This window comes from Cervus canadensis, chromosome 32 (assembly GCF_019320065.1).
Source record: "Cervus canadensis isolate Bull #8, Minnesota chromosome 32, ASM1932006v1, whole genome shotgun sequence".
NCBI lineage: Eukaryota > Metazoa > Chordata > Mammalia > Artiodactyla > Cervidae > Cervus > Cervus canadensis.
This window is the reverse complement of record NC_057417.1, coordinates 38,223,979-38,245,631: the sequence shown is the minus strand read 5'-3', so window position 1 is coordinate 38,245,631 and position 21,653 is coordinate 38,223,979. Positions and strand designations below refer to the sequence as shown.

At 62.8% G+C, this 21,653-nt stretch overlaps 2 protein-coding genes across 4 annotated transcripts; both read left to right on the top strand.

The window, feature by feature from the left end:
* The first annotated feature begins 4,137 nt into the window (after positions 1–4,137).
* NPW (neuropeptide W) lies at positions 4,138–5,605 on the top strand. The gene is made up of 3 exons (XM_043456043.1): positions 4,138–4,186; positions 4,541–5,194; positions 5,424–5,605. Exons 1-3 carry the CDS (start codon positions 4,140–4,142, stop codon positions 5,506–5,508), a joined length of 786 nt encoding a protein of 261 aa, XP_043311978.1. The 5' UTR covers positions 4,138–4,139; the 3' UTR covers positions 5,509–5,605.
* Positions 5,606–10,994: 5,389 nt separating this feature from the next.
* On the top strand, positions 10,995–21,343 carry SLC9A3R2 (SLC9A3 regulator 2). Of its 3 annotated transcripts, XM_043455973.1 has the most exons (7): positions 10,995–11,389; positions 13,743–13,943; positions 18,802–18,981; positions 19,407–19,560; positions 19,638–19,681; positions 20,038–20,100; positions 20,334–21,343. In XM_043455973.1, the coding sequence occupies exons 1-7, from the start codon at positions 11,177–11,179 to the stop codon at positions 20,490–20,492; spliced, it is 1,014 nt and encodes a 337-aa protein (XP_043311908.1). In that variant the 5' UTR covers positions 10,995–11,176; the 3' UTR covers positions 20,493–21,343. The 3 variants fall into 3 exon arrangements, with proteins under 3 accessions (XP_043311908.1, XP_043311909.1, XP_043311910.1); XM_043455974.1 differs by lacking the exon at positions 20,038–20,100; XM_043455975.1 differs by lacking the exons at positions 10,995–11,389; positions 13,743–13,943 and adding an exon at positions 16,190–16,503.
* The last annotated feature ends 310 nt before the right edge of the window (positions 21,344–21,653 follow it).

Genomic DNA, 21,653 nt, shown 5'->3' with positions numbered 1-21,653 from the left:
CAGAAAAGACCACCCAGGGACTGCCCTGGTGGTTCAGTGGTTAGGACTCCATGCTTCCACTGCATGGGATGCGGGTTCAATTCCTGGTGGGGGAACTAAGCTCCCATATGACATGTGGCATGGCCAAAAAAAGACCACTCGTTTTTAGAATAGCAGTTGTTCGTGATTGCAAAATATGGAGGCAAATACTAGGAGAAATAGCTGAAAGAGTTGGAAGTCACTGCCCCTGGAGGGCAAGATGCTGATGTGATAAGGTGGAACAGAGGCCACTTACTGTGTCCCTTATACTAGCATTTGACTTAAAATGTATGGTGGCGCTAGTGGTAAAGAACCCACCTGCTAAAAAAAAAAAAAGAACTCACCTGCTAATGCAGGTAGATGTAAGAGATCGGAGTTCAATCCCTGGGTGTGGAAGATCCCTTGGAGAAGGAAATGGCAACCCACTCGAGTATTCTTGCCTGGAGAAACCCATGGACAGAGAGGCCTGGCAGGCGGCAGTCCATAAAGTTGCACAGAGTCAGACACAACTGAAGCGACTTAGCATGCGTGCCCATATATAATCTTAGTAAAACATGCCTTTTCCTCTCCAAGGGATCTTCCCGACCCAGGGATGGAACCCAGGTCTCCCACATTACAGGCAGGTGCTTTACCCTCTGAGCCACCAAGGAAGCCTTAATAAAACATAATCATTTTAAATGACAAAATGGAGAGGTTTCTAATTTGCTGTATCATTAGGATGGGGTTCCTGTTGGGGCAGGAGGCAGTTGCCGTGCCTAGAAGGGGGAGTATGAAGCAGACATGGGCCCAACCCCCCCGGAGGGCTTGGTCCAGCGTCAGGGGAGGTGATATGCAAATAGCATCCATGATCATCCAGCTTCTAGAAGGGTCTGTGTGTGGATGAAAGGTGCAGTGAGCCCCAGAAAGACCAGGCAGCTCTCATGGATCATTAGGGCCACTACCTCTTCTGACAACAGACTTTTGGCCCCAGACTTCTGGGTGGGGGAGGGCTGGCAGAGACCTTCGTTCCTGGGCCCCTGGGCTCAGTGCTGGGCAGGGCACAGAGCCTCTAGTCCTGAGCACCCCAAACTGGGAGCCCCCAGGGGCCATCAAGCGATGCGGTGCTCTTCTCCCTCCCCCGCCCTGGGCTCCATCCCTGCCTGCCTTCCGCACACCTCCACCTGACAGGCAGCCACCAACTCTGGCCCAGCATGCCCTCCACCTCTCACCTGCACTGGGACATTTTCCTTCCCTCTGGTTCACAGTCATAAGCCAGCCAGAAGGATCACTGGTATTTAAACTTCAGACACTGAACATTTCATTGTGCAGGGCATTTTTTTTTTTTTTGCTCAATATGGCATTTTCAGATTTATCCACTCTGCTAACTGTAGCTGTCTTAAATTTTCTAACTGCGCAGAAACCTCCATTACCGCATCGACCACAATTGATCAGCTTTCACATCGATGACGTTCTGCCCGCAGACGCTTCCTGCCCGTCGCCAGCAGTCCCCCGCCTCCTCTCAGCAGGGAGCGGGCGGCAGTGCCAGGGGACCCTTGCGTCGTGCCGCGCTGCCCACCCACTGCACACTCCAGGCAGCTCTCAAGGCCAAGGGGCCCCAGGAGAGAGAGGCAGTGGTGGGTGGAAGGGGCAGCTTTCCACTCGGCCCACCAGTCCCTGCGGTCCTCCAGGCCCCTCCAGGCGCACAGGCGGCTCCCTCTGTACCCCCGCCCTGCCTGGTCCCTGCTCCATCACCCCTCCGTCAAAGCATCTTCTCTGACAGGTTCGGGGACTAGGCAGCCGCTGGACCAGCAACAGTAACAGATGTTAGCCACGCCATTTACCTTCCCTGGTGACTCAGATGGTAAAGTATCTGCCTGCAATGTGGGAGATCTGGGTTTGATCCCTGGATCAGCAAGATCCCCTGGAGAGGGAAATGGCAATCCACTCCAGTATTCTTGCCTGGAAAATTCCATGGATGGAGGAGCCTGGTAGGCTACAGTCTGTGGGGTCGCAAAGAGTCAGACACAACTGAGTGACTTCACTGATTATTGCATGCCAGGCACCGTGTCAAGACCCAGCCTGGATTTTTTAAAAAAATTTTGGCCATGCCACATGGCATTCAGGATCTTACTTCCCAGACCAGGGATCAAACCCATGCCCCCAGCAGTGAAAGTGCAGAGTCTCAGCCACTGGACGGCCAGGGAAGTTTCAGTGGCCTGGATGTTTAGTGCTCACAACAAGCTGGTCAGGAAGCTACCATTACTGTTTACCAATGAGGAAACTGAGGCAGGAGTGCCTCCCCCCCACACCCACCAGCATCCAGCCTGGGGCACTGAGCGCCAGGGCACATTTCTCAGCTGCTCCACGGGGCCTTTGTGGGGAGAGCTAACGGCTTCCAGACCTCCCCCAGGGGATCACCAGACCCCTCTGCCCCTCCTGCCTCAAAAGCAGGGGCCTTCCTCGGCACCCCTGAGCCCCTCTGTGCCTCTCCCAATGTGCAGGTCTGAGAGGAGGGACAGACCCAGACTATGCTCCCCTTCTGCCCCAGATTCACCCCCTCCTTCTTGCTGAAGAGACAGGCAGAGGGGGAGGGAAGGCTTCCATTGAGCACCGTAGCTGGGGTCCCCAAATTGGAACTCTCAGGCTGGGGGTCTGGGTTGGACCCCACTCCGTCCCCAGTGCTTACCCAGGTGACTGGAGCAAGTTAATTTCCCCCAGGCCTTAGTTTCCTCTTTGGTAGATGGAATCAATAATTGTCCCACCTTGTGGCATTGTTTGGGAATCTCCTAGGTGGTGTCAGTGGTAAAGAACCCTCCTGCCAATGCAGGAGATATAAGAGATGTGGGTTCAATCCCTGGGTCAGGAAGATCCCCTGGAGGAGGGCACGGCAACCCACTCCAGTATTCTTGCCTGGAGAATGCCATGGACAGAGGAGCCTGGCAGGCTGTAGTTCATAGGGTGGCAAAGAGTTGCACATGACTGAAGCAACTTACCACACATGCACGTGGCATTGTTTGGAGATCAGAATATGATAATTCAGGATCTCTGGTGTCTGAAACCTAGAAGGTACCCTGTGAGTGGTGTGGTTGCTGGGGGTGGGGTGGGGTGAGCTCTGATTATTTTGAGGGCTGAATCCTCCCTGGCTTAGGGCTCAGGCAAGAATGGGTCAGGCCCTGACATCTGGAAGGAGGCTATTAACTCCAGGCAGGCAGAGAGGGATACTCTAGGAGACTATTCAGATAGGGACTATTTAAGCAGAATCCTGAAAGATGAGTAGGAGTTTGGTCACAGATTGAAAAGGCCAGGATGTCCGTCCCAGGCACGGAAGCACAGAAATGGGGCAACTCATGGGTTGTTGGGTAAAGCAAAAGAATTGAGACTGGTCTGGCCAGAGAACGTGGTTTTAGGGGATCACAGACAAAGAGGAGGGCTTCCCTGATAGCTCAGTTGATAAAGAATTCATCCGCAATGCAGGAGACCCAGGTTCGATTCCTGGATCGGGAAGATCCGCTGGAGAAGGGATAGGCTACCTACTCCAGTATTGTTGGGCTTCCCTTGTGGCTCAGCTGGTAAAGAATTTGCCTGCAATATGGGAGACTTGGGTTGGATCCCTGGATTGGGAAGATCCCCCGGAGAAGGAAAAGGCTACCCAGTCCAGTATTCTGGCCTGGAGAATTCAATGGACTGTATAGTCCATGGGCTTGGAAAGAGTAGGACAGACTGAGTGACTCTCACTTTCAATCAAAGAGGAGGCTGGAGGTCTGCAGAGCCTTATCCTGCCCAGGGCAGGGCTGGGGGGAAGAGGGACTGACTCTCTATTCTGGGAGCCTAATCCTAACCACTGTCTCCTGGCTAAACTCGCAGCTGCAAGCATCCACCACCTAGCAGCAGCTGGGAAGTATGTTGGTGGGGAGAAGCTAGGGGTTAGGGAGAGGAGAAGGGGGTGTGGGCACAGATTTGAACTGTGTTAGGTGAGGGCTTCCCAAGTGGCTCTGGTGTAAAAAGCCTGCCTGCCAATGCAGGAGACATAAGGGACGCAGGTTCGATCCTTGGGTCAGGAAGGTCCCCTGGAAGAGGGCATGGCAACCCACTCCAGTATTCTTGCCTGGAGAATCCCCATGGATGGAGGGGCCTGGTGGGCTATGGTGCATGGCGTCTCAAAGAGTTGGACACGACTGAGCACACACAGGTGAGGATAAGGAACAGCCGTCAGGGGAGGAGGCAGGCAGAGGGGTCTTGGTGGTGCAGAGGGCCCCCACCAGTCAGCTCTCCTGCTTTGCCCCCTGGGGCGCTGCTGGCCTCCCAGTGTGATCTGCCTGTACCCCACCTTCCTGGCCTGCCTGTACCCCATCCCTGCGCCTGGCAGCTCCTCTCCTTGGGGATAGAGGAAGAGGGGCCTGAGACAGGGGAGGAGGGGAGCCCCCAGGCAGAGCAGGAGATGAATTCCAGAGAAAAGCCCACTCAGCCAGGGTGCTTCGGGAACCCACGTCCTGCGGCAGGGCCTGGGCTCTTCTTCTCCCTTCATCCCGCCTCCTCCCTTTAGGGAGCCCGGCAGGTACCGCGGGGGCGAGCAGGGGCGGGGCCGCCGAGCAGTTATAGCCGGACCCGCGGGGCCCAGCTCCCCGCCTGCAGCTCCCGCACTCCGGCTTCTCCACGCGGCGCGCGCAGACCCGACGGAGCCAGAGCCTGGTCCGCGCCTCGGGGCGGCCGTCGACGTGAGCACCCTGGCGCGGGGCACAGGGGTGCGGGGCCCGGGGCGGGGGGCCACCGCCAGCCGCCGGCTGCTCGCCCTACTGTGGCTGCTGCTGCTGCTGCTGCCCCCGCCCACTGGCGCCTGGTACAAGCACGTGGCGAGCCCCCGTTACCACACGGTGGGCCGCGCGGCCGGCCTGCTCATGGGGCTGCGCCGCTCGCCCTACATGTGGCGCCGCGCGGCCGGGCCCCTCGCCTGGGACACCTTGGGTCTGGGCGCGCTGCCCCAGGGGCCCTCTGCCAGAAACACCCTCTCTCCGGGGCCCGCCGCCCTCGATGCTCTGCTGCTTCCCTCCGGAGCTCAGAGACCGTGGGAGGGGCGACGCAGAAGCCCCGGGGCCGGCCTCCCGGTCAGTGCGCCTCGCAACCTGCGCGCCCCGGAGTCCGCGCGCCAACCCGAGTGGCGGCCGGGCGCCTACTCCTGGACCTCGGCGGAGCAGGCCAGGTACGCGGGGAGAGGAGGGGGACAGGACGCCAGCAGACAAGGGGGGGGCGGTCGGAGAAGATCTGAGCCGTGCTGTCTGCCTGCCCGCAGGGCACCCAACGACCTTTCTATCCCTGACTCCAGGGAAGGCTCTCCTGGAGCAGTCTCTACGCTTCCAGCCCGCGGAGTCGGGGGAGCGGTAGTGGAGAGCGCACGGCCCTCTCCCCACGGGCCTCTCTGTTCTTTCTAGAGCCTTCGGAGAGTCTCCGGCTCAGTCACGGTCTGCGCAGGGAACCGCCTTCGCCAGCCCCCGCCTCGCCCCGGAGCCGTCCTGATCGCCGCCCCTGCTCGCGCCCCCGCGCCTGACCCAGACCGAGTGTCTTCGGCCAAGAGGCCGGCCGTCTGTTCAATAAAACTCGCCTAGTTGCCGCGCCCCCGCGTGTGACCCTTTTCCTCCGAGTTGTGTACTTTGTCATCTGGCTGCGAGGCGCAAACTGCCGCGCCCACGCCCTGGCAAATGTCAGGAGCCCTCCCTCCGGCCGGCCTACCGGGGGACGCGTTCCCACCCCCCGCCTCTCCCCGCCCAACCCCTGCTCCGCCCTCTCTGCCCCAACCCAGCCGAGACCTGCGTGTCCTTGCGGGGCAGAAGCGGGGCACGGAGGCAGAGACACTGCTGGGGGCTGGGTCCCCTTCTCCCTTTTCTGCCAGTGCTCCCCTCCTTGTAGGGGGTGAGGTCATCAAACCAGGTCCCAGGGTCCCCAAGGAGGGGAGGGGTATCCCACGGCTGCCTCGCATCAACGTGTGCAGGAGAAGTAGAGCAGCAGCCCCCACCCCAGCCTCCCAGGAGCCCCACAGGGGGTCCCCTCACTGCGCCCTCTGGCCAGCCTGGGGAGAATGTCTTGCCCAAGGGAGCAGGATCTTAACACCTGGCAGCCCATCCCCCACCTCCCAGCGTTCATTTCAAACCTGGATCCCCTTGGAACCCCTCCCTCCCCTCAGCCAAGGGCTGCCAGAGAGGAAGTGGGGACACCGTGGCCCCCTTGCCATGGCCATGCTCTCTTCCTAGGAAGGAAGGACCTCCACCTGACACCCCCTTGCGTCCTCAGAGGCCCCTCAGCTGCTGACCCCCTTCTGCATTTCCAGTTACTGTCCCCAGTCCCCTGTGTAAATGTACTCTGCCACCTTGCAAGGGCCTCCCTCCATCTGGGTCCTTTGCCAGTGGTCCCCTCACCCCACCCTTCTGCTCCCCCTTCAACCCTCTTCACTGTGGGCTTGGAGTCCCACAACTGTCCTGGACCTTGGAGTGCTTGGTCACCATGCCCCGATGCTGTCCGGCTGCCCTCGGAATCCTAGCTTGGCTGTGTGGCAAGGCTGACCTTGGGGCACCCAGCAAGGACAGGAGGAAGGGTGGCCTCTGGTCTGTCTAGCTCTTGACTTTGGAAGGCCCACGTGGAGCCAGCCCCCATGCTACAGCCACCACTCCCTGGGGCCTTAGGAAGCACCCTCTGGAGGTATCTCCCCACTGGCAAAAGCCTCTCATCTGGGTGCACCTTTCTCCCACGTGGCCTGCTAGTGTGGGTGCTCTGTTTGATTGCACCCTTCCAATTCTTATGGCTCCCTGATTCCACTCAGTTTTTTTTCCCCTCTAGGATCTGCACTGGGGGAAGTCGCAGACCACTCAGGTCAACCTGCTCCCCCCCACCCTGCAAAGTTCTTGTCTCTGCTCCTCACTGAACATGGGTGTCCTGACCTTGTTACCCCCAGTGCAGTACACCTTAAGAGCTCCCACCACTCATGCAACAGAATTCCTACTCTGAGGCCGGGCCCTGTTCCCGTCTCATTCCTCTCTCCCCTCCCCCCACAGTCAGCCCGAACTCTTGGAAGATTTCAGAGCAGCCCTGTGGCCCACTCTGCCTGAGAACTCCAGGGCCCCAGGCCAGGTTACACGCTCCTCCTGGGGGCTGCCCCCGCCCTGTGCGTCCCCTCGCCAAGGTACACAAATCTGCTTCCCTGGGTCTCAGCGATGCCTCCCCGGTGCTCACCAGAGCCTGACGCCAAGTGGCCTGTGAATGTTTGGGTCACAAGCGCTGGAGCACTCGGTGAGGGGCTAGATTTCATGTGGTCTAGAGAAGACGCCCCAGTGCAGAGGGGCTGGTGCCAGATCCAAGATGAGAAAGCAGAGCCCATCGGGGGCTCGGCAGAGGCCCGCCTTCTCTGCCTACCACTCCCAGGGCGGCCTTATGCTCCAGCAGTGCTCACAGCGCTAGGGCGCGGGCCTCACCCGAATCTCCCACCTGGCAATGCTGGAGCCGTCAGAACCAGAACGGTGGGACCTTGGGCAACTCCCCGGACGCTGCAATCCTACGCAGGACCGGCAGGAGGCGCTGCGCGGCTGCTCTCCTGGGCGGCAGGCGAGATCGGCGGGGCTGGGGCGGGTGGTGGGCGGGACCAGAACCGGGTGGGCGGGGCAGGCGGCCGGGGCGTCCCCGACCGCGGGTTTTGTGCGCCTCTGCCCTCATTGGTCCTCCGACCTTTCGGTTCTCTCCCCTGGTCCGGACCTCCTGTTCTCATCTCTTCCCGTTGCGCTGGTCCCTCCTGCTCCCCTCTGCGGCTCTGAAGAGAGGCCTGGCGAAGGCTGAAGGAAGGGGTTGTGAGCGAGGCCTGGTCATCCCGCGAGGCCCTTAATGCCCATTAGGGAGGCCGCGCAGGCCCGAGAAGCGCAGGCCCATTAGCTGGGCGTCAGACTAATGGCGCCCCCCACCCCCACAGGCCCCCAGCCCTCCCCTCTGGCAGTGACAAGGCCTCTGCCCACGGCCACGCCCCAGAGTCTCTGCCCAGGCGCAGGCTCTGCCCCATCTCCGCAGGGAGGTAGTTCAGAGGTCACAAGAGCACAGGACAGTCCCAGCCCAGGGAGAGAAGGACTGGAAGGTCGGACGCACCTCCTGTCCCTCTGTCGCACCCCAGCGTGCCTAGATGGCACAAGTGGGTGAGTGCACCAGAGTGAGGGGGTGGGCCTAACCCAGGCCTCCGCTCACCTGCACCTGACTGCCTGCCCGCCCCTCCGACTCACCACCCCAGCCCCGCCCCAGCGACACAAACAGCTTCCAGCCCAAACACCTCAGGGCATGCTCTCGGGCCACCTCCCGGGCTTCTCCCTTCCCTTGGCGGCCTGTCCTCTCTCGTTTCACACTCCCGCAGAGAGAGGCTGAAGGAGGAGGCCTGGGAGAGTTTTCCAGAGAGTTGCTTGGAGCCATTTTCACCTTCCCTGTCCCTCTCACTCCTTCCTGCTCCCCCTTCTGAGTTGGTCCCTGCAGGTAGTGTGTGTATGTGTGTGTGTGTGCGTGCGTGCGTGTATGTGTGTGTGTGCACGCGCGTGCTCAGTCATGTCCAGCTGTCGGTGAAACCAAGGAATGTAGCCTGTCAGGCTCTTCTGTCCATGGGATTTCCCAAGGAAGAATACTGGAGTGGATTGCCATTTCCTTCCCCAGGGGATCTTCCCGACCCGGGGATCCAGCATATTTTAGTATATGTGCTGCCGAAGCGAGCACCGGGGATCCAACAAAGTCTCTTGCATCTCCTGCATTGGCAGGCAGATCCTTTACCTGTAGCACCACCTGGGAAGCCCCTGCAGGTAGTAGCTGCTGCGTTTATTCTGTTGCTGCTACCCACTCACTTTGCTGCCAGTTCTGATGTTGTCTTTGTTACTCTGTTAACCTTTCTTGGTACTTCCTTGGCTTTTCTTTAGCTTTGGGGCCGCCTTTGTGATTCTGGGAGGCAGTGTACCTGGCCCCTGGCTGTGAGCACATCCCCTGCTTATCCCATCCTCCAGGAGTGCTCTGACCCCATCCATCTTCACTCACAGGCTGAGTCCTGGGCTGCAGGTTGATCTGAGAGTGTCTGCTCTATAGAAGAGGACAAGGTCTCCAAGCATCCTGACCCAAGGGACCAGGGGGCCCTACCTTCCCTACCCCTTGGTCTGGGGGGTCTCCCATCCAGCCACCTCCCTTGCCTATGGTATGGCCTCAGAGCATACCTGGCAGGTCCTGGGTTGCTGTAGGGTGACCCCCAAGGCCCACCTACAGTGGGGGGTGGGGTGGTATATCATGGACCCCCACTGTCCATACTCATCCTCACAGACTCTGGGCACTGTGGTACCAGGTTGGGTCCAAACAGGCAGCCTGTGGACAGACAGATGGACAGATGGAGGTGGCTAGTCAGGCAGGAGCCTACAGCAGCATGAGCGAGGAACTCAAAGGTGGGGGTGGGGGAGCAGCCTTGCTGCTGCAGCCTAAGTGGCTTTTAGGGGCAGCAGCTTGGGTGTGGACACCCAAGGGGCTGTGGCCTAGGAGGCTGCCTAGCGGCGGGCCGTGCTTGGCCAGGGCGAGGAGCCCAGGCTGAGGGCACTGGCAAGGGAATAAGGAGCAGCAAGGACTGAGCCTGAGCGAGCCTGCTTGTCCCATCATGGGGAACTGTCTGGGCTGGTTGTGCCTGACCCCTGGGGACCAGGTAGGTGCAGGGGGCTGAGCAGGGCTGGGAGGGGCAGGTTGAGGGTGAGCCTGCAGCTCAGCTGGCTTCCTGGATGGGTGACTGAGAAAGCTGAAGAGTGTGGAGTGGGCTTGGAATCGCACCCCCCACCCCTGGGTCTCTTCCTTCTCCAGACCTGTTTCCTGTAAAATGGCCTGAGCCCTCGAGAGTTGTTCCAGGTAGCATGTACTCAGAGAGACACATGAAGAATAAGCAGTTGTCCATCGGTTGGGAGAAGGGGGCATTCATTCTGGGGGAGGTGGAGGGAGGGGAGGGGAGGAAGGGCTCGGGGGCAGGAGGGTCTAGCTGGCACTCAAGCCGTCAGCACATTTCATCCCAGGTCGAGAGGAGGGGGGCAAAGACCCCTTCCTTCCAGCCAGACAAGTGCATGTCATTCCTTCACCCTCTGCAGTCACCCACTGGGCCTGGGGTGGGCAGGGACAGGAGTGAGGGTCCTGGTAGAGGGAGGGGCTGGTGGTGGAGAATGTTTACTGGGCCAGCACAGCACAGACAGGCACAGACACTCCTGGGGAGGGCCAGGAAGTCACTGAGCCTGGCCTCCAGGATACAGGGGGTGCCGCTCCCTGGTCAGTTTCAATCCCCTCTTTTTGCCTCCAGGACCATCCTGGTATTTGGTGCTGGGTGCGGGAGGGATCTTGATAGAGGAACGGGGCATGGGAGAGGGAGGGGGCTTCCCGAGGAGGGTGGGCAGAGCCATGGCCCTTGTTCTTACCTTTTGGCCCCTGGGTGGGGGTCCTTCAGCCTAAGGACCCTTTCTCCGCCCCTTCTCCCACCTCAGGGGCCTGCCTCCATTCCTGTGCTGTTCATTTAGTAGGTGCTCGATAAGGTGGTGCTAGTGGTAAAGAACCCACCTGCCAATGCAGCAGACATGAGATATGGGTTCGATCCCTGGGTTGGAAAGATCCCCTGGAGAAGGAAATGGCAATCCACTCCAGTATCCTTGCCTGGAGAATCCCATGGACAGAGAAGCCTGGCGGACTACAGTCCACGGGGTCGCAAAGAGCTGGACACGACTGAAGCGACTTAGCACTCACCCAGTGTTACTGGCATAGGAAGCAAAAGCGCTGGCGCTAAGGAGGCTGCCCAGAATGGGGGCGAGACATAGGGGTCGTGGTGATTCGGGGGTCCCCTGGCCCTGCAGTCTCCCTCCCGGCCTCCCTGGCCTGGCGGGGCCTGAGGCAGGGGAATGGCCAGGGTGGCTTGGACCCGGGGCGGGGGCGGCAGGGCGGAGGGGGCGGAGAAGGGGCGGGCGCGGGGGCGGCGCCGCAGCCAGAGCCCGAGCCCGAACTGGAGGCGACAGGAGCCGAGCCGAGCGGGAGACTCCGAGGCCGCCACCGGGTCCTCAGCGACGCCGCCGCCTCCGCGCCTCCCCCGCGCCGGCCCCCGCGCCCCTGCCCGCCTTGCGACGGGCGTGAGCGCCGTGGCCAGCCCTTGGCCGGCCGGTGGGCAGCGGGCGCCATGGCCTCACCGGAGCCGCTGCGGCCGCGCCTGTGCCGCCTGGTGCGCGGCGAGCACGGCTACGGCTTCCACCTGCACGGGGAGAAGGGCCGCCGCGGGCAGTTCATCCGGCGCGTCGAGCCCGGCTCCCCGGCCGAGGCGGCCGCGCTGCGCGCCGGAGACCGGCTGGTCGAGGTCAACGGCGTCAACGTGGAGGGCGAGACGCACCACCAGGTGGGTGTCTGCGCTCCGCCATCGGCCCGCCGGCCCGCAGACCCGCCGCAAGCCCCCACCCCGCAGCCCCAGCGCGCGCCCCTGCCCCGCGCCGGTGACCACCGGGCTCGGCGCTGCCTGCGTCCAGGCCTCCGTCCCTTCTCCGAGGCAGGAGGGCATGGCACAAGGGCCTCTGAGGGCTCCCGTGGAGAGGTGGGGTACGTGGCCCCCGAGGCCGCGGCAGCCGGCCTCCTTCCGAGCCTCCTCCACCCCGGTCGGTCCTGCCCCGAGGGGGGTGGATCCTGGCAAAGGAGGGGCCCGCACTGCGGCTCCTCCGGGTCTCAGTCCTGGCTCTTCGCTCTTGGTCTTGTTCCGGCCGCAGGGCAGTGTGTGGAGGAGCTGGCACCTCGGGGGTCTCCGTGAGCCTGAGGACCCCAGTGCTTTTCTACCAGCGTGTATATATGTGCGTGTGTACACGACTGGGTATGTCTGTGAATGTGCCGGGCCCTCGAGTGTACCTGCCGTGGATTTCACAGCGAGGGCACACCGGTGTGTGCTGGCATCGGTTGAGTGAGTGTGTGTGCTGGACTGTGTGCATGTGAGTATACAGGTTTGCACCCCTAGATGTGTGTGTGTGTGTTGTGTGTGTACGGGTCTGCCTGCCTGGAGGTGTGTGACTGGGTTGTGTGTGTGTGTATATCCTCCTGTGTATGGCTGCGTGTATGTGTGTCCCAGCTGTGTGTCTGCCGGCCAGGCTGTGTGTATCCTCCTGTGTGTGTCTGCAGCCTGGTGTACTAGTGTGTGTCCTGGCCCAGGGTGTCTGGATCCTGGTGGGAGTTGCTGCTGGCAGCAACACATTCCTGTCCTCAGAGGCTGCTGGGCGACCTGGCTGGGATCACAGGTCGCAGCCCCCTGCCTTTTGCAGCGGAAGATAAAGGCCAGGAGAGTCTCTGTAGGTTCTAACCCCCAGGGGGTGTCCATCTCTCACTGACCAGGGACTCACATGGCTCAAGACCAGTCTTCTTCCACCCCTTCTACTTAGGTTTCTTTGTGACCCTCACCCTACCTTTTGCAGGACCAGCCCTGGGCCTTGAGATTCATAAACTGGCTCTTGGTTGGGCTCGGGGCTGCCCTTTGCTTCTGTCCTTGGAGATTTTGTGTTTCCCCCTGTCAGCTGTCCTTCTGTCTTTTACTCAGAGTGTCAGCTGGATGGACTGTTTGCTGAAGGAGAGTGAGGGTCAGGGACGAGAGCTTGGACGGAAAGGCCATGGGGAGGGCCTGACCAAGCCGGGGCCTGGCTTCTGTTTAATAATCGCTGCCACCTTTGCCCTAAGAGTGAAGCTTGCCTGTCCCAGGCCTCCCAGGGTGCTGGTCTCTAGGAGCCTCACACACAGGACCCTGTGAGACCTTCCTACTGTCTTGGCAGGGAGAATGTACAGTTCTGGTTCCCATTTTACAGATGAGAAAACTGACACTTGGAGATACTGGGTGACTCGTCTGGGTCCCATAGTCAGGAAGCATCAGGGTCCAGGGTTCCTGTGACTCTGGGGGTGATGGGGAGAGACAGATGCAGAGGAGGGCTGGGGCAAAGACGGGCCTTGTTCAGACCCTCCTCTTTTGAAAGCATCTACTGGGCCCCATTGGTCCTTCCTGAGGCCTTGGGGAGGCATCGGGTGTTAGCCTCCCTACACCAATGCCCAGTGGGCACTGCCCTCCTGCAGGCACACACTGGCAGGTATGGCCTTGCACATGCTCTAGACACTTCACAGACACTTCGTAACCACACCTACCCCTGCCCACCTCTGCCTATGGCCTCTGAATCCTGCTTTCCGGGTTGTGGGTGTGCTCCTGAGTAGGCGCCTTGCCATAGGACCCCAGGTGGTCTCCCTGCAGGTCCAGCAGGAACAGGTTCAAGGTCGTGGTCTGGAAGAGAACAGAAGGCCTAGAGGCAGAAGTTTAGACTGTGTTCCACTCCTGGAAAGACAGAGATAGGCACAGATACCCTGAGCCTGGGACCCAGGGAGTCACTTCTCCCCTTCAAACCCAGACCCAGGGACACCTTGAACTAGAAGGCTGCAGGCCGCAGGCCATACGCATGCACACACGTGAAGACTGAAAACCTGAAGCCCAGCCGAACACGGTCGTTGTCACTTCCCGGGCCCTTGCAGCCTGGGCCCTGGTGCCTGCAGCCCGGGGAGAAGAGGGAGGCAGCTGCTGGAGCCGGGGGTGGGGCCACGGGCCTCTCGGTCCAGCCGCCCACCGCTGCCTGAGCTCGCGGCCTGCCTGCTGCCCTGGGCCAGCCCGGGGTGGGGCCGCTGCCCTTGTGCTGCCTGCAGTGCCGGCCGTGACCCAGTCCCACACCCGCCTACCCCAGGTGGTGCAGAGGATCAAGGCCGTGGAGGGGCAGACGTGCCTGCTGGTGGTGGACAAGGAGACGGACGAGGAGCTCCGCCGGCGGCAGCTGACCTGCACCGAGGAGATGGCCCGGCGAGGGCTGCCGCCGGCCCAGGACCCCTGGGAGCCGAAGCCAGACTGGGCGCAAGCGGGCAGCCTCAGCTCTGAGGCCACCCAGGAGGTACGGCGGGCTCTGCTCACAGGGGCCACCCTGGCCTCATCTGCACCACCGTCTCGTCCTCCGCTGCCCCTCTGGGTCCCTACTCTGCCCCTGCTGACGACTCGCTCGGCTCCTTGGAGCCACCCTTTCTGCCCTCAGCCCATGGTCTCAGCCCGTGCGGCCCAGCAGCCTGGCCTTGGTCCCCGCCCCATCTGGGCCCTCTACCCTGGGATGCTCATCAGAGCTGCTGTCCCAGGAAGGACAGGTTACTCTGATGAGCTGCCCTCTCCCTGGCCTGGGGGCTGAGGGACCTGGGGAGGGGCTGCTGGGGTGTCCCGGGACCGAGCATGCTCAGCTCTGTGCCTGTGTTGGGTGTCTGTCTGTCTGTCCGTCCGTATGAGGAGCCTGCTTGTGCTGTGACGGCCATGGAGGGGGCTGGCCCTCCTCTGTAGGACTGAGAAGACTCTCCAGGCAGGGTCTGCTGGGGCTGGGGTACCTGCCCCTTGCTCACTGCCCGCTTCGGATTGGAAAAGTCAGCTGGGAAGCAGCTGGGGGCGAGGTGTGGGGGCGGTCCAGTTCTGCCTCTTGCTGGGCAGCCAGGCCTAGGGGTGGCCTTGTTGGCGTAACACCTAGAGCTCTCCTGAGCCTGCTTGTCCAGACCTCCTGGAAGCCCCGTGGGACTGCTTTCATGTCCTACTACCTTCTTTTATTTTTAAAAGGAAAAAAAAAAAAAAGTCTTAAAGGAGGATTCAAGCCAAGGGGTTCCCCAGGCCCCACTTTGAGAACCACTAGCCTAGGGCAGTTTCTGGGTGTCCAGGAGGCCCTGACACCTGGCCTTGCCCAGCTGTGTCCCTGGCAAGCTGCTGGGCCTGTGACCGGGGTGCTGGGGGGCTTCGGGCTTCCCCTGGGGGGAAGGGCACTCCCAGTGGGGGGAGGGGGGAGCCTGGGCACAGGCGTGGGCACGAAGCCCTGCCACCCTTTTTGTTCTCTGTGGCTCGAGGGCAGGCTGGGGGTTGGTTAGGGCCACAGTGCCAAGTCCTGGAGTCTGGACTTTGCCCCGGGGCCACTAAAGGCCACAGTAGGGGTTTAAGGGTCAGATCTGTGGTTTCAGGGGAGCCCTGGGACAGGGTGCTGGCTGAGCACACCCCCACCTAAGAGCTGGAGCCTCCCTCCTTCCCAGGGCACCTCACCCCCAGGAGGAAGCGCCCTGGGCGTTTGTCCATTGACTTAGACACAAATGGCTGAGTTCACCTTCCTGTGGAAAAAGCTGCCCTCGGGCCTTATCTGGAGGATGGGGAGGCACCTTGTCCTTGGGTGGGACCTTCCCCCTCCACTATTTCAGGCTCTGGGGGCTGCAGGAAGCCCTAGGAGGGGTCTTCCGCTGGGTGTATTTTTAGAGGAACAAAGTGGGGCCCGTGTGGCCGGTCCCTCCGAGGTGGGGGCTGGCCTGGGGATGGGGCCCCAGGTCAGAGGAGTCCCTGAAGACAGGGTCTCGCGGTTTCCACCCGCCCCCAGCACCGCCAACCAGTGAGCCGTGATTTAATTGGCTGAGTTCAGAGCACGGGAAGGAGGGGCGGGGGCTCTGCGACCTCCGTAAACCAGGCTTAGCTTCTGCCCCTGTGGGCCGTCAGGGAGCCTGCGTGGACGATGCTCCTATACAGGGCTGCCCTGGTGGGACCTCGATGGCAGTGGGATCGGAGAACCCAGGAGAGATGGCGCAGCTTGCAGGACCAAGATGGTGGTTTGCCCTGAGGGAGGGAGGGCCCCTCTGGCTCTCGCAGCCTCAGTTTCCTCCCGTCCTGGGCAGGGGTGCGGGAGGTGGGGCGGGGGGACGCTGGTGTGGCGGGCCCTCCCCGCGGGGGCTGTCAGGGCTGTCAGCGGTGACTCAGCCCTGCTTCGGGCTGCGCTGGGGTGGCTACAGCTGCAGTGCAGCTGATCCTGACGGTGGTGATGGGGGCCCGCCTCCATCAGAGATGGGGCAGCCGGCGGTGCCAGCCACGGGGGTGTGGCAGGCCCCAGGCCCACCTCCCCTCACACCCAGTTCTGGAGGCCTTCGGGGGAGTGAGGCGACAGGGTCCTGCAGGGCGTGCAGAGCCTACAGGCAGGCTTTGGGGGCCCCCTGGTTCCTGTTCCCTGCCCCCCGCCCCCCCGAGCTGCAGCAGGACTGCCTCTTGTTTGGCGGCCAGCGTACCCTCCTTGGCCTCCTGGCCTCCCCAGCCCTGGGTCCTGGGAGCAGGGCAGGGCCTCCCAGCAGTTTCCTTCCTTCCTTTCTTGGGACGGAAACCTGGCTGGTGGGGGGCGCCGGGCTGGAGCCTGAGCAGGGGAGGGGGACTCAGTCACCACCCTGTTCCCCAAAGTGACTCAGCCCCGTGTCCCCACCCGTCCCTGGGGAGCCTGGGCCACAGTGGGAGGTGGATAAATGGGGTGGCAGCCCATGCTGGCCCGAGAGCTCAGGCCACTCCAGCTGGACGCCCTGCCCGACGCATCTGTCCTGACTCCCATGGCCCGCTCTGGGAACGCCGCTCCATCTGCCCCGGCCCCGGGAACCCCTCCACAGAGCCCGTCTCGGGGTCTTGTGCAGGTCAGGCGGGTTGGGGGGCGGGGTGGGCAGTGAGGTCATCGGCACCCAGCTTAGGTCTCTGGCACCCAGGCTTGGCAGAGGGGACCCTGGGTACCCTGGTGTGAGCAGGCTGGACTCTGAGCAACAATGGGGGCCTTTCTCTGCCCGGGCTGGTGAGTCACCATATGGGGGCTGTAGAGCCTGGCTCCAAGAGTTACCCCCCATGCCAGCCTCTTTGACTGGTCACAGGCAGGGCTGGGAGTCAAGCACTTGTCCAGCTCTGGGGCAGCCTGTTTGGGACTGGGGCTTGGAAGCCCCTGGAAGCCCAAGGGCCCAGCTGGGAGGCGGCAGGAAGAGTTCTGAGCCAGGCTGGAGCGAGGAATGTGAGCAATGCGCTGGGCCAGCCTGCACCTCCTCCCGGCCTGCTGTGCTGGGCCTCCCCCGGGGCCTCCCGCTGGGTCCCCAGGCCACTGGCCTCATTCCCTGGCCACTGCAGTCCCCCAACTTGAGGGTCCAGTGCTGAGTCTGGCACTCCTTGGACTCTGATCCTAATGTGAAGGATGTGGGTCAGATGTTAGTAGCTGGAGACGGCTGTCCTGGGTTGAGGCAGGGAGATCGCCAGTGTGGCCTCGAACCGGAAGTGACTGCATTCAGTCCGGCTTCATGGCCCCGGATGCCCCCTAGTCCTGCTTCCTGTTTGGGGGCCTTGAGAGACCTCGGCCTGGAACCATTGTCGAGGGCGTGGGAAGAGCCCTGCGGCCTGGTGCCGAGGGCTGTCTCTCACACCATGGGTCACCGCAGGGGTCTGTGGAGCCTGTCTGCAAGCCTGTGTTTGGATGTCTGGTCTCTATGACCGTGTGAGGCACCTCCGCCATCTGGGCCCACATCCACCTACCTCGTGTGGTCACGTCACACGTCCAGGGTCCCGCGTGGCCCTGGCCAGCCTCGGAACCTGTGGTCTGACAGCGCGAGCCCGAGAGTCACCTCGAGCCACACACCTGAGACTGCAGCTGTGTTTGGAGAGGGACTAGTCTGTGGGGTCCCGGAGAACCCGGGTGTCTGCCCGGCTGATCCCCTTGGTGGACGGAGGAGCAGGGGCAGCCCCGGCCCCTGGAATTTCTGGGGCAGATGGTGGCCTGCAGCAAGGGTTCCCGGGGGGCATGCTTTGGGGATCAGGGACGGGTGCCTGGAGGAGGGGCCCAGGCTGGACTGGAAGGTGTTCCCCACTGGTAGGAGGGCCCAGCCGCTGGGACGAGGTACCACCCTGTAAGAAGGGCAGTCTTGGTCCCACAGCAGGGTGGCCACAGTCAGATTTGAGGGGTTTGGGGTGAGCTTGGCGGCCTGGAGGCTGGCCTTCCCAAGTGTGGCCCCCCGCCTGGCCCAGTGTCCCTGGCCACACACAGGGAGGTGGAAGGCCAGGCCCCGGTGAGCACCCCCGCCCCGCAGAGTCTCACCTGCACGCACACTTGAGCCCCAAGCGCTGGGGAAACCTGAGCTGCTGGCCGCCCGCTCCCTCCGGCCACCGCCATGTTAGACCGAACGCCAGCGCCACAGCCGCTGGCCACTTAGGGCTGGTCACTGCCTCAGGCCCTGGCAGGGTGGGGGTCCTGGGGTCTGGCCCCTGCCTGCACGGCCCCCCTGTACCCCCTGGCCCAGAGCCCGACTGCAGGATGCCAGAGGTAAACGGAGGCAGGGCCCTGGGGTGTGGGTGGGCACCCTCAGGGCACCAGGAGGCCCTGGGGCCGGAAGGGCAGGTGGGAGGCAGGCTCCTCTGCTCGCTCACTGGTCTCCAGCCTGTGGGGGTGGGGGCCGCTCTAGCTGCTCTGGAATGTGAAGGCAAACACAGCCGCAGCCGCTGCCTCCAGCCCCAGGGAGACCTGTGGGAGTGTCAACAAAGCTGGAGCCCTACCCCGGCAGCCCCACACTCAACGGGCGGGGCCGCCCTCCTGGAACGGAGACGTGGGGCAGCTCACCTCGCCTGCTCCCTCCTCGTCTCGGGTCTGTGCCCGGCCCTAGACTTGACCCAGTGGATTCTCCCAACCCTGCCGTGAGGCCTGTGATCCCATCACAGGTCCATTGGGGGTTTGGAAACTAAGACTTTGTCCAAGATCCCAAAGTTCGATCATCGCAGGTGGCCTAAGCCTCCCCACGCCCCAGGACGGGTCTCTGGGACGCGGGGCTGCGGTCAGGTGGGGGTATGAGGCCAAGTGCTGCCTTGGCAGCCGCTGGTGGGTGTGGGCTGGAGGCCTCGGGGGTCAGCATCTCTCAGGTGGGAGGAGGTCAGAGCTGGAGCCTCAGTGCTGCCCCTGACGCCTGCAGGATGCCAATGGGCCCCTGAGGGAGCTGCGCCCAAGGCTCTGCCACCTGCGGAAGGGCCCCCAGGGCTATGGGTTCAACCTGCACAGCGACAAGTCCCGGCCTGGACAGTACATCCGCTCGGTGGACCCCGGCTCCCCCGCCGCCCACTCTGGCCTGCGTGCCCAGGACCGGCTCATAGAGGTACCGGCCGCCGGGGCGGGGGGAGCGGGCTGCCCCGCGTGTACAAAGCTGCACCTGTGTTCTGCTGCACGTGCCTGTGTCTGTGCCTGGGTCCTTCCGTGTGTGTGTGCGCGTCCACGTGTATGTGTGTCTGGGCCCACGTCCCACATGTCTGTGCCTGCGGGCCTGTGTGTCCATGTATATCTATGTGTGTGTCTGTCTGCACTGTGTGCCTGTGGGTGTGTCCGTGTGTATCTATCCACGTCTGTGTGTCTGGGCCCCGGGTCCTCTGCAGGAGGGAGATTCCGGGAACCTGAGCTGGTGCTCCTCTTGCTGCTGCGGCTGGTGACGGCGCTGATGAATATTTGATGCCACACCTGGCCGGGTGGCTTGGGGGGCTGGTGGGGACCTGCCCGCAGGCAGCACTGACCCTGTGCTGGCGGCAGGTGAACGGGCAGAATGTGGAGGGGCTGCGCCATGCAGAGGTGGTTGCCAGCATCAAGGCACGGGAGGACGAGGCCCAGCTGCTGGTGGTGGACCCCGAGACGGATGAACACTTCAAGCGGCTGAGGGTCACACCCACCGAGGAGCATGTGGAAGGTGGGCGGCTGCCCTGGGGCCCAGGGCTGGGGTGAAGCACTGGGGGCCGAGTGGTCAGTTACACACTATCCCCACAGGCCCACTGCCATCGCCAGTCACCAACGGGACCAGCTCAGTCCAGGTGAGATGGTGGGAGTGGACAGGGTGGGCTCGGGGGACCACAGGGGCACTCCTGGGCATCCCCGGGCCTGACAGAGCCCCTCCTAAGACCTCGGTCCTGGTGTTGCGTGGCTGTGAGACTGAGCCCGGCCCTGTACTCCCAGCTTTAAGGCCCCTTGGCCCCTGTCCGGGCCCAGCCACAACCCACCCCACAGGGCACTCGGGCACCTCCAGGTTGCAGTAGAGGCTCAGTGCCATTGCCAGATGCAAGAGTAAATGCAGCTCTGGTGTGTGCACGCGTGTGTCCACGTGTGCACCTCGGTGTGCACAGTCTCCTGGGCGGGCCCCTGAAGCCACACCTCACCCTTGGTTTCCCAGCTCAATGGTGGCTCCGTGTGCTCATCCCGAAGCGACCTGCCCGGCTTAGACAAGGACACTGAGGTAGTGGGTGCCCCTCCACCTCCAGTGCTGCTGCTCACAGGCTGGGGGGCCTGAGGCCTTGGGGGCGGGCATCTGTGGCGCTGCCAGCCTGGGCCGTGAGGCCACCGCCTCTAGGAAGCCCTCCTGGGCCTGCCGCCAGGTGGCCTCTGGCGTGAGCTCCCTGGGAAGGGCCACCTGCATGGGGGCTGGGGTCCAGGGCTCACTGGCCACCCACCCACCGTGTCCGCCCCTAGGACGGCAGCACATGGAAGCGAGACCCTTTTCAGGAGAGCGGCCTTCACCTGAGCCCCACGGCAGCCGAGGCCAAGGAGAAGGCGAGGGCCACCAGGGTCAACAAGCGCGCACCACAGATGGACTGGAACCGGAAGCGCGAGATCTTCAGCAACTTCTGAGCCCCCCTGCCTGCTCCCCGCCGGCTCCTCCCCACGGGCCTGGGCCTCGCCCTTCGGACTGCCCAGAGCGCCCCATGCCCCGGTGGACTGGAGGGGGCATCCTTCCCCCTAAGCTGGGGTGGTCCCACCACCACCCAGGAACCAGCACGTGCCCCCGGGAGCCCGTCCTGCCCCCCACCCGCGGGGTGCTAGGGGAGTGTGGCCGCAGGATGGGCAGAGGGAGCCCCTGAGATGTGAGAGACCCAGAGAGACAGTGAGGGGCAGGGGGAGAAGGGGGGGAGGGGCGGTGGTGACCCGCGGCTGGCCGCCGTGCTGACTGCCTGGGCCTGCTGACTTACAGGAATTTGTGTTTTTGCCTTTTTTTTTTTTTTTCCAGAAAGAGCTCTAGCTCCACATATGTTTCCACTTAATAGCAGAGCCCCGCCCCCACCCCCTCAGGACTGCTCTCTAAATACTTGCAATAAAACAAACCTTTCTCTGCACACCATTTCCCCCCAACCCCCTCAGCAGCAGCCATCCCAAGTGGGAGTCCCAGGGACTGGGCTGGGGGCTCGCAGGCTTCAGGGCAGGGGCTGTGGGAGCTGCCCTCTGTCCCGTCCTGGGGTGGGCAGTCTGAGGATGGAGGCCCTGTGCCCCTGAGGAGGGCACCTCTGGACAGGCCCCTCGTCCCTGCAGGGCAGCCCCCAGGAAGGATCCCAGGCTCCAGGGCTTGGCCCCTGCCGGGAGCCTCCTGGGAGAAACCCCGATCTGCCTTTCCCTCTGCCCAGATCCCGACCCACCGACCGACATTGCTGTCTGCCCTACAAGCCATAGCGCATGCGCGCCCTCGGAATAAACAGGCCTTCCTTGGACCCTGGCTGTCTGTTCTTCCTGAGCCTGCGTGTCGGGGGCTGGGGGGGCCATGGTCCGGGCAAGGAGGCGGCAGCCTGTGGCGCCCCAAGACCTAGCTGAGGCACACAGCCCCCTTCCTCAGCCTCCGCTCCCCAGATCTATCTGCCTGGCCCCTCCCAGCACACTGGGGACCCCTGTGCCTCGGAGCTCTGCCCTCCTGTCCCCAGACTGGGCCCTGGCCCCCTGTAGGAGCACGCAGGTCAGGCCTCTGCCCTGTGTTGGCCCTCCCGGGCCTGCTGGCTTCCAGTGAGGCCAGGTGGCTGTGTAAAT

What these genes read in the sequence shown, in the direction of transcription:
- NPW (XM_043456043.1), top strand. Translation starts at nt 4,140, where the DNA reads ATGGTGCATGGCGTCTCAAAGAGTTGGACACGACTGAGCACACACAG. An exon ending in ACACGACTGAGCACACACAG is followed by an intron (nt 4,187 to 4,540) that starts GTGAGGATAAGG and finishes TCCTCCCTTTAG; the next exon opens with GGAGCCCGGCAGGTACCGCG. An exon ending in ACCTCGGCGGAGCAGGCCAG is followed by an intron (nt 5,195 to 5,423) that starts GTACGCGGGGAG and finishes TGTTCTTTCTAG; the next exon opens with AGCCTTCGGAGAGTCTCCGG.
- SLC9A3R2 (XM_043455973.1), top strand. Translation starts at nt 11,177, where the DNA reads ATGGCCTCACCGGAGCCGCTGCGGCCGCGCCTGTGCCGCCTGGTGCGC. An exon ending in AGGGCGAGACGCACCACCAG is followed by an intron (nt 11,390 to 13,742) that starts GTGGGTGTCTGC and finishes CGCCTACCCCAG; the next exon opens with GTGGTGCAGAGGATCAAGGC. An exon ending in ACGGGACCAGCTCAGTCCAG is followed by an intron (nt 19,682 to 20,037) that starts GTGAGATGGTGG and finishes TTGGTTTCCCAG; the next exon opens with CTCAATGGTGGCTCCGTGTG.